The sequence below is a fragment of the Mobula hypostoma genome, chromosome 15 (genome assembly GCF_963921235.1).
Source record: "Mobula hypostoma chromosome 15, sMobHyp1.1, whole genome shotgun sequence".
Lineage (NCBI taxonomy): Eukaryota > Metazoa > Chordata > Chondrichthyes > Myliobatiformes > Myliobatidae > Mobula > Mobula hypostoma.
This window is the reverse complement of record NC_086111.1, coordinates 1563126-1574808: the sequence shown is the minus strand read 5'-3', so window position 1 is coordinate 1574808 and position 11683 is coordinate 1563126. Positions and strand designations below refer to the sequence as shown.

General features: G+C 40.7%; 1 protein-coding gene across 7 annotated transcripts in view; it reads right to left on the bottom strand.

Moving 5' to 3' along the window:
* Positions 1-9632: 9632 nt before the first annotated feature.
* atrip (ATR interacting protein) overlaps positions 9633-11683 on the bottom strand; it is a 49619-nt gene continuing 47568 nt past the window's right edge. For 4 of the 7 annotated variants that reach the window (XM_063067581.1, XM_063067579.1, XM_063067583.1 and 1 more), the window contains exon 15: positions 9635-10697. In XM_063067581.1, the coding sequence (XP_062923651.1) occupies positions 10624-10697 (74 nt within the window). In that variant the 3' untranslated portion in view covers positions 9635-10623. Of the gene's footprint in view, positions 10698-11683 lie in introns of all 7 variants that reach the window. The other 3 variants (XM_063067585.1, XM_063067584.1, XM_063067582.1) reach the window with 2 other exon arrangements.

Genomic DNA, 11683 nt, shown 5'->3' with positions numbered 1-11683 from the left:
AATGAATTATATAAACAACAAATAAAGCTCAATCAAACAATATATTTACAAAATTCTAAGCTTGTCAGCAAATGTTACCTTGAGGGGAAAAAATAGACTTAATATGAAAATTATAAGTAATAAATGATGCATACAGCTTTTAGAATTAAAGTGATACTGCATCCCGATCAACAAGAGGTTCAGATTTAGATTGAAGTGATGCCCCTGGTTTGAATTAGGTTACAACGTGTCACTGTAAATACTTTTGTACATGCTGTCCTTACCTTTTATGGGAAAGTATGCCATCTGTAAGCATGGAGGTTATCTTTGATAAGGAGCCCTCCAAGATAGTACTGCCAAGGAAAACACTTAATACCAAGAGGAAAGCAATTCTACAAATCACAACTAAACCAAATTTTTAAAACTCTTTCAGACCAACAATTCACTTACTGTACACGATGAAACGATGTGTATGGCTGGCATGCAAAACAAAGATTTTCACTGAAATTTGGTACAAGTGACAATAGCGTCATAGAACACTAGCACAGAAACAGCCCAATCAGCCCATCTAGACTGTGCCAAACTATTAATCTGTCTCGTCCCATCAACCTGCACCCAGACCATAGTCCTCCACACCCCTCTTATCCATGTACCCATACAAATTTCCCTCAAATGTTGAAATTGACCCCGTATCCACCACTTGCACTGGCAGCTCATTTCACACTCTCACCACCTCTAAGTGAAGAAGTTCCCCTCATGTTCCCCTTAATCATTTCACCTTTCACCCTTAACCCATGACCTCTGGTTGTCATCCCACCGAACTTCAAGTCCCAGCAACATTCTTGTAAATTTTCTCTGTACTCTTTCAATCTTATTTACATCTGACCTGTAGGTAGGTGATCAAAACTGCACACAATACTCCAAGTAAGGCCTCACCAACTTCTAAACAATTTCAACATAATGTCCCAACTCATGTACTCAATACATTGACTTATGAAGGCCAATGTGCCAAAAGCTCTCTTTATGGCCCCATCTGCAATGCCATTTCCAAGGAATCATGGATTTGTATTCCCATAACCCTCTGTCCTACTGCACCCCTCACTGCCCTACCACTCACCATGTAAGACTTTCTTTGGTTGGTCCTCCCAAAGTGCAACACCTCACACTTGTGTGAATTAAATTCTGTCTGCCATTTTCAGACCATTTTTTTCCAGCTGGTCCAGATCCCACTGCAAGTTTTGATAATCTTCCTCACTGTCCAGTACACCCCGAGTGGTGGTGTCATTTACAAATTTGCTGATACAGCTCACCACATTATCATCCAGATCATTGATATAGATGACAAACAACAATGAACCCAGCACCGATCCCTGCGGCACACCACTAATCACAGTCAGAGAGGCAACCATCTAATATCACTCTCTGGCTTCTCCCATGAAGCCAATGTCTAATCTAATTTACTATTTCATCTTGAATGCCAAGTGACCAAACCTTCAGGACTAACCTCCCATGCAGCACCTTATCAAAGGCTTTGCAAGAGTCCATGTAGACAACATCAACTGCTTTGCCTTCATCAACCTTCCTAGTAACTTCCTCAAAAAATTCTATAAGATTGGTTACACATGACTTACCATGCACAAGGCCATGCTGACCACCCCTAATCAGTCCCTGTCTATCCAAATACTGTACTTAAATATATGGTCCCTTAGAATACCTTCCAATATCCTTCCCACTATCGATGTCAGACTATAATTTCCTGACTTATTATTAGAGCCTTTTTCAAACAACAGAACATCATTGGATCTCCTCTAATCCTCTGGCAGCTCACCTGTGGCCACAGGAGGAGGAGAAGATGGCGGCACGACGGTAGCACGTGCAGCCACTTCGGTGGTGATGTCTGTTATTTGTCAAGTAGGGGACCATGCACAATTCTGATTTGGTGGAGTCAGACGTGAGAGTAGGGAGGAACATCTGGTGAAACTTCTGAAATGCCTGCTTCGCTGCCGCTGTTACCGTGTGGTCCGGAATCTCCAGAGGAGAAGGCCTCGAATCCTCGGTTTTGCTTGTTTCGGTGGCCGGGCGAGGTCGAAGGCACTCGGGAGGCTGTATCAGAGGGGCTGGTCAGAGGCTCGATGTTTTCTGACGGATGGACTCAGTGTCGGCTGTGGTCAGGTGCTTCCAATGCATTGGCAGTTGTCAGTGCCTGGAGGTTTATGGCGGGGAGTTTCTCCCTTTGCCGCCTGCTATCGGGGACTCGGGAGTCGATCGACTCGGGACTTTGAGACTTTATTTTACTGTCCCCATGGTCTGTTCTTTATCAAATTATGGTATTGTTTTGCCCTGCTGTAACTATATGTTATAATTATGTGGTTCTGTCAGTGTTCGTCTTTGGTTTGTCCTGTTTTTCTGTGCTATCACTCTGGAGGAGCATTGTATCATTTCTTAATGTATGCATGCATTTTACATGACAATAAACGAGGACTGAGTGTTCTCATAATCTAAAAAAAAAATTCTGAATAGAAGATCATTTTCCTAAATAGTAGAAATCTTTCCTCCAGAAATATCATTGGCTATTGCAAGAATGATGACTTTGGGATATCTCACCCAACACGATCTTAGAATAATCACAAAATCATTAATTTGTAAAACATCATCCTGCTCTCTTTCTCCAAAATATATATGCAAAATAGTTACTCTCGTGGCTGACAGTTTAACCATACAGTATAAACTGGATTTTTTATTGATTTATAACATCTCACCAAAACATTACAAACACTTAAACCTGCACAGTACTCAGCTGTCCAGAACATAAGTAATAGATCAAGTGCTGCTCTCAGATGTGACAAAGAAAATCATTTGCTGCTTTTTTTTGCTTCAGATCAATTAAAGGTTCATCGTTACATCCAAGTTCTTCAGTGCTCCTGAGGTATTTAGCTATGATGTGACAAAAGAACATTATTATTTTTAAATCAAGTTTATTACTAGAAAATAAAGCACCTTTTCAAAGTTGAATATGCTGCTTGTGGCTCAGAAAGGCATTTTGAATATTTTTAACCATTTTTAGTGTTGCTTTCATATGTTAAGAAAGTCTTCTATAATTAACAGATCCAATTACTAAGATGAATGAAGCAGCATAATGTTTTTCATAACTGAAAACATGTTATACTATTTACCCAGATGGATCCACACTGGATCCAAGTTATGCTGGCAGGGTGATAGGAGGCACAGTGGCAGTGGTGGGTTGTGCTGACTGTTCATCAACAGGACTACATTTGGAAATTCACTAAACAACTCATAATTAATCAAAGTTCGCACCTTATTGTCTCTGTAAAAACAATAACGTGACTACGTTGACCCCGTACCAACATCTTAGAACATGAATTATACTGTTTCCTCTGTACCAATACCCACTCAGACCACTTTTCCCATTGATAACACTGAAATAGGGGATCCGTTCTCTGCCCAGCCCCTGGCATGGGGGTTCTTCCTTGTGATAGTGGGTCTCGAGAGATTTATTGCTGATAGCACACTTGAAGTGTCCACTTTTATATTCCTTCCTTCCCAATTCAAACATTGCATTCCAATGTCATTGGCTGTAGGTCATCTGATTGACCTTAAACATGTTTTATTGGCTCTGCTCCAAGCCAGCATCCATTTATTGCCCTCTTCCCAGCAAGTGACAGTCAGTAATTTATGGCTTTGTTCTCTTCAGTAACCACGTCGAATCACTCCAAGCAGGCACCAACCCCAACATTCACAAACCTGTACGTTATATCAAAAACACCTCACAAATAACTTGTTATTTGGAAATTATCTCCTGTCCTGCAGATTACCTGAAACATCATTGTGTTTACTTTAAAACACAGAAAGCAAAGCAACTCCATCTCATAAAATGGAGGATGTAAAACAGTTCCACAAAATGGTAGCCTCCATTTCCAAGCACGTGGCAGGAACAAAGACAATTGACCTGTCCGCTGCCACAGTCCTTGATGGGTTCGAGTTCAACGTTTTCTTCCATATTTTAAATCCACATGACCAACAGTTGCTTTTCTGAATGAAGTCTTTAACCAGTGGTCTACCGCGGGGATCAGTGCTGGTTGTTTGTCATACATGACTTGGATGAAAACTTGGGTGGTCTAATTATCAAGTTTGATGACATGAAAATTGATGGATTCTAGTTAATGAAGACTATCTTAGTATACAGAGGGGCATAGATCTTCCAGAAAGTTGGACAGCTGGAATTTGATCAAAACAACTGTGAGTAATCAAATTAATCAAGGTTCTTCCTTCAGTTCGTCTCCTGTCCCATGATCCTCTCACATTCCTTTTGCCAATCACCTGTCCAGCTCTTGGCTCCATCGCTCCCCCTCCTGTCTTCTTCTATCATTTTGGATCTCCCTCTCCCCCTCTCCCTTTCAAATCTCTTACTAGCTCTTCCTTCAGTTAGTCCTGACCAAGGGTCTCGGTCCGAAACGTCGACAGTACCTCTTCCTAGAGATGCTGCCTGGCCTGCTGCGTTCACCAGCAACTTTGATGTGTGTTGCTTGAATTTCCAGCATCTGCAGAATTCCTCGTGCTTACGTGAGGTAGTAAGTTTTGGCATGTCAAATACCTGACGATGCAAGTTCATACTTAACCTGAAAATAATAACACAGGTGGTTAAGGAAGTGAAGAAGGCAATTATCATGCCTGCATTGTTGGGACAAGGCACTGAGTACAGGAATTGGAGTTTGATGTTGCAACTGTGTAATACATTGGTCAAGCTACACTTGTGTATAGTTCTGGTCATCATACTTCAGGAAGGATGTGTAATAGAGACGGTGCTGGAGAGATGAGCAGGGTTTAGTTATAAGGAAAGATTGGATTGGTTGGATTTGTTAATACTGGGGTATAGGAGGCTGAAGTGTAAAACTGTAGAGATTTATAAAATGATATGGGGCAGAGAAAGTATTTTTCCCAGGGTATGGGTATCTAAAACACATGTTTAAGGTGAAATGAGAGAAATGTAGAGATTTGAGAAGCAAGGTTTCCACACAAAGGGTGGTGGTTTTGTTAAGTGTTGCCAGAGGAGGTGGTAGAGGCAAATCCAATTACAGAATCAGATTTATTATCACTGATACATGACGTGACATTTTTGTTCAATGAAAAGGTATAGTAAGGTAATGTTCAAGACTTGACTTCAAAGATCTAAAGGTGTTGAAGCTGCTGTTCATAAAACATTGAAAGTCTTCAGGCTCCTGTTGGTAGCAAAGAGAGAAGGGTATATTCTAGGTGGTGTGGGTCTTTACAATGGATGCCATCCTTCTCGGAGATGGGAAGGGTTCTGCTTGTGATGGAGCTGCACGAGTCTATAACCCCCTGCACTATTTTGTGATCCTGTGCATTGGAGGCTCTGTACCAGACTGATGCAACCAGTCAGAATGTTCTCCATAGAAAAAGTTATCTCTTTGGTGACGTACAAAATCTCCTCAAACTCCTCACAAAGTAGAATTATTGGTGTGCCTTCTTTGTGAACGCATCAATGTTTTGCATCCAGGTTAGATCCTCTGAGATTTGGACACCCAGAAACTTGAAGCTGCTCACCCTTTCCTTGACCCTGCAGTAAGAACTGGCATTTATTCTTCTGACTTCCCCTTCCTGAAGTCCACAATTAATTCCTTGGTCTTGCCGATGTTGAGTGTGAGGTTGCTGTTGCTGCTACATCACTTCAGTTCTATAAACTCTCTTCTGCAATGAATGACAGCAAGTAAAAGATAAGATGTAGTGGGCACGTTTGTGAGAAATAATAATTTGAGAATCATGGTTCATATCACAAAACTGACAAATTTCATTGTCAGAAGAAGAAATAATTAGAACAACTTTACAATCTGGCCATTCCACAGTTAAGACACCACAATGATCTGCTGGTTGAGCAATAATTTCTGGCTGGATCAATATGTTATGGAACCCAGCCAATGACTGCACAAAGGAGGAAGTTCATCATAGGCAGAGGTGCTGTCCTTTCAAAAAAAATTGGCTTAAATCAACAATTGGTTGTGCAGTGTGGGTGGATCTTCAAACAAGGCTGTATGCATAATGTCATGATCATACAATAACACAAATACAGACCATCTGGAAATTAATTTTATTGTTAATTGTCAGAAATTGCTTACTTATTTTTTCTGTCAATGGTTATTAATTACAAAGGAAGTGGTTTGAAAACTGCACCACAAATTTGTCAATCCTTTAACAGATTTTACACTTATTAATAAAAATAGTGTGTTGATGGTTTAGTTCCTTATAAAGGCAGTTTAATTTTACAAGTGCCATTGCTATCATTTTTCTACTCACTTTTACATAACTTAAGAAACAGAACTTAAGGACATTTAATTTCCATCTGATGTCATTTACCTTGGCAGATAAAACAATAAAAGAAGTGAATATGCCAATAAACAACTTTACAATTTGTAGTGATTAATTTTGCAAATAGTTAAAATCTTACACTGGCTGAACCCCAAAGGTCAATTGGATACCAAACTGTAAATTTGGTACAAGGTAGAGTTCTGAAATATCTCATCAATGTAGTTATGGATATTGAACTGATGGTAAGGTCAGTAATCATAATGTACAGATGTGGTCAAGACTCGAGAGCCAGATTCCATCTCCAGAGTATTGCACTGATGGTAAGTCAGCAACCAGAAGGTACCACTTTACAATACCATGCAATAAAGCTAACAGATATCTTTTATGCATTATTTTGATTTGAAACGTATTCTCTTACATTCTGAAAATATATTGCCTTTCTCTGAACCCTGACAGACACGGGGTTATCTAATAGAACAGGCAGAAAGCCAGCATGGGTTCAGAAAGGGGAAATTATGTTTTACTAATATGCTGGAGTTCTATGAAGAGGCAACTAAAATGTAGAGCAGTTAACTTTCAGGGGGCTTTTCACAAAGTACCCCATGAGAGATTAGTAACAGGATGTAGGGATTCAGAGTAAGGTGTGCAAATGGGTGCAGAATTGCCTCAAAAATAGAAAATGAGTTATGCTGAGAGGATCACTTTCACACCTAGAAAATGTTAAAAGTGGTGCTCCGTGGGGATCAGTTTCAGGGCCGCTGGTGCTTTTAAACTTACATTAATGATTTGGATAAGCACATAACAAATAAACAAGTTTGCAGGTGACACAAAATTAAGGGGATGGGCTGATAACATTCAGGCAGCAGAATCAATACAGTTAGATCTAAACTAAATCCAGATGTGGGCAGATGAAATTTAATACAGGTAAATGTAAAATATGACAAATGGGAAGCAGAAATACCAGATGTAAATATACAATGAGGGTCTTGAGATAGAAGATGCACTGCACAAGAAGGATTTGGGCATCCTGATAGACATCAACATCTGACAATGCACAGAAGCAATTATGAAGGTAAAAGAATGTTGAGCTCAGTGGTCAAGTCTAGAGACGTTCTCCTTAAGCTCTATAATGTGCTTGACTACTGTGTACAATTTTGGTCTCCAAATCTTGTGAGGGTTGTGAAGACACTGGAGAGTTTAGAGAAGGGTGACGAGACCCATTCCAGGTCTGCAGGATATGAGATATGAAGGAAGATTGAAATAATTAAATCTTTTTAGCCCAAGTAGAATGAGAAGAGGCATGTTAGAACTGTCCAAAATCATTAAGGGTATAAATAAAGTGGATGCCAGCTGCTACTTCAAAATTAATCCATATGTGGAGACTGCTTAAAGGGGATTGTAATCACAAAATACTCTGCAGACGCTGGGGTCAAAGCAACACTCACAACACGCTGGAGGAACTCAGCAGGTCGGGCAGCATCCGTGGAAAAGATCAGTCAACGCTTTGGGCCAGAACCCTTCGTCAGGACTGTAGAGGGAAGGGGCAGTAGCCCTATAAAGAAGGTGGGGGGAGGGTTGGGAAGGAGAAGGCTGGTGGGTTCCAGGTGAAAAACCAGTAAGGGGAAAGATAAAGGAGTGGGGGAGGGGAAGCAGGGAGGTGATAGGCAGGAAAGGTGAAGAAGGAATAGGGGAAAACACAATGGGTAGTAGGAGGCGGCGGAACCATTAGGGAGGTGATAGGCAGCTGCAGGACGGGGCAGAGTGACATAGGGATAGGGGAAGAGAGAGGGAGGGAATTACCGGAAGTTGGAGAATTCTATGTTCATACCAAGGGGCTGGAGACTACCTAGACGGTATATGAGGTGTTGCTCCTCCAACCTGAGTTTAGCCTCATCATGGCAGTAGAGGCGGCCATATATGGACATATCCGAATGGGAATGGGAAGCAGAGTTGAAGTGGGTGGCTACTGGGAGATCCTGTCTGTTGTGGCGGACGGAGTGGAGGTGCTCGACAAAGCGGTCCCCCAATCTGCGTCAGGTTTCATCGATGTAGAGGAGGCCGCACCGGGAGCACCGGATGCAATAGATGACCCCAACAGACTCACAAGTGAAGTGTTGTCTCACCTGGAAGGACTGTTTGGGGCCCTGAATGGTGGCAAGAGAGGAGGTGTAGGGACAGGTGTAGCACTTACGCTTACAGGGATAAGTGCCGGGTGGGAGATCAGTGGGGAGGGATGTGTGGATCAGGGAGTCGCAGAGGGACCGATCCCTGCGGAAAGCAGAGAGGGGTGGAGAGGGAAACATGTGCTTAGTGGTAGGGTCCTGTTGAAGGTGGTGGCAATGGGGTGGTAGGTGAGGACAAGGGGAACTCTGTCCCTGTTGTGGTGGCAGGAAGATGGGGTGAGGGCCTAAGTGTGGGAAATGGAGGAGCTGCGGGTGAGGGCATCATTGATGACAGCAGAAGGGAAACCACGATCCTTAAAGAAAGAGGGCATTTGAGATGTCCTGGAACGGAAAGCCTCATCCTGGGAGCAGATGCGGCAGAGACGGAGGAACTGGGAATAGGGAATGGCATTTTTGCATGTGGTGGGGTGGGAAGAGGTATAGTCGAGGTAGTTATGAGAGTCAGTGGGCTTGTAGAAGATGTCAGTGGACAGTCTGTTTCCAGAGATGGAGACCGAGAGATCGAGAAAGGGGAGAGAAGTGTCCGAGATAGACCAAGTGAATTTGAGGGCTGGGTGGAAGTTTGAAGTAAAGTCGATGAAATTGACGAGCTCAGCATGTTAAAGGGAAGATTTCAGACTAACATCAGGAAGCATTTCTTTACACAGTGAATTGTGGACACCTTGAACAAATTACCTAGTTGTGTAGTTGAGAGTAATATCTTGGAGACTTTCAAATCTAACTTTGATAGAATTCCTATGTGAATAGGAATTTGGCAAACTTTGCTGGGCAGAATGGCCTGCTCTTGTCAAAGACGTTCTAATGTTCTAACATTCCTCCAGCATTTTACATGTGTTGCTCTGGAATTTCAACATCTGCAGAATTTTGCATGTTTCTAATTTAACATTGATACTTACAAGGTTTAAAGTCAAGAGGGGATAGACAATCAAAAGCAGCCGGAAGATGTAAGATGTGACAATGTAATTATTTATGTTCCTGCAAATTGACATTTGAAGATAATTGCAAAAAACACTACAAATTTTCTATTATAAAATTTCGCTTTTACTCATTTTTCACCCAATTTTTAAAAGTTACTTTTTCATGAGTAAAGAGCTAAGAAAACTTGTTTAATCTTGAAACAGAATGAAAATAAACAAAATGTTTATAATTTTTATATTTATTGTAAACAACGTTGTACAGGTAAACTGGAAAATACTTTACACATCTGAAGATGCAGTAATCACCCACATTTGACCAGCACAGGACACATTAATTCAGCTATCAACTTGAGTATTCTCTTTTGCAAATTAAGCGTTCTTATTTCTCAAGTATGAATCAATCAATGGAAATCCTTCTTGAATCATGTTCTGGACCCATGACTCGAGGCATTAGCTGTTGAAATTATCACATATCAAATACCTGTCAAACACAAAGAATGCAAGAAATCTGAAACAATATTGGAAAATGCTGGAGCACCCAGGTCAGCTTGCACCTGCTTTGCAAACAAGTTGGCCATTTAATTCTGAAACTTTTCTTTTCCTTTTAGATGTTTCCAAACCTTCTAGGTCATTTCAACATTTTCCATTTTTATTATATCGCACCTGTAAATATTCTGAGCTGCTAGAGCATTATCATGGAATCAAAAATATACCATTTTGACACCTCAGTTTCCTCAATTAATCATTCAGGCATCAAAGAATAACTTTGCACATTGTTAAACACATTATAAAAATGCGTATCAAACACTCGGAGCTGAGGTACAGTAGTTTCCTAGAGAAAACACAAACCACTTGACAATTAAAGCACTGCAAGTTAATTTTCCTGGTGCGCGTTAATAAACAAACAAACTCTTATTGCATGGTCTGAAAATAAAAATTGCATAGCTGCATTTTAGAACACTAAAAGATATTTACAACCATTTTGATAGTGATAGTTGGATGCATGTTATTAACCAGCAGGGTTTTCTTTTGTCATCAAATCAATGAAGAAGAAAAATAGCTGCACCTATTTCATCTACAAAACTAACCAAAACTGGTACTTTAAAAGCAAATCATTATGATTTTTGTGACATGCTTGAGAAGGGTAAGCTCAGTTATAACGGACTATGGAAGGCTTATTTTCCATTTTTGTGCATGGTGTTTTAAGGTCCATCAGTTTCCAATCCCTGATACTCAGCTTCAGGCTCAGGAGAACAAAGCTCTTCCAATGCAATTTCTGAAATAAAATTGCAAATAAATGATGCCAGTTATTTAAATAATAACATGTTTTAAAACAGCATATGAACTATTTCAAATAAAATACAAGAACTCTGAACTACGCTAGTTACCCAAGAAATTATTTTTAGTGATTCCAAGAAAGTTATTGAAACAAAGCTTATGAGCAGTTAAATAACAATCAATCCTAACTTCTCCCATGCCAACGAAGTCCCAAAGTTCTCTAATAATTTGCATTTATGAACTGCTGTGTCCTTGGTACACCACGGTACCCTATTGGTTGAAAGAATGAATAGCTGACAATGTTAAAATGTAATTTAGGAAACCAAGTACAAATTCCATGGAATTCAGATTATAAAATGGAATTAAGCGTTGTCAAATACGACATTGAAACTGATGGATTGTTGTATCATCAAGATGCAAGGCAAGATCTCTTCAGGGCTTCTCTGATGGCATCTCCCAGTCAAACACACTTTACAATCTCATCTGAGAATGCCAGCACTTACAAATCAGTCACTGGGTTATATACTGTAACATTCCTTCCGGGAAATATACTGACGTACATTATTCCAGAATTTTGACCCAATCTAATAATACCTTGAAAGCCCCCGACCATACAAAATCGTAAGATATAGCATCAGAAGTGGGCCATTTGGCCCATCGAGTCTGCTCTGCCATTCAATCACAGGCTGATCCAATTCTTCCAGTCATCCCCACTCCCCTACCTTCTCCCCATACCCTTTGATGCCCTGGCTAATCAAGAACCTATCTATCTCTGCCCTAAATGCACCCAATGACTTGGCCTCCACAGCCAAGTAATTTCTCCACATCTCTGTTCTAAATGGACATCCTTCAACCCTGAAGTCGTGCCCTCTTGTCCTAGACTCCCCCTACCATGGGAAATAACTTTGCCATATCTAATCTATGAACTGCAGCAATTCAAAGAGGCAGCTCAACAACACCCGCTCACATGCAGTTGGGGAAAAA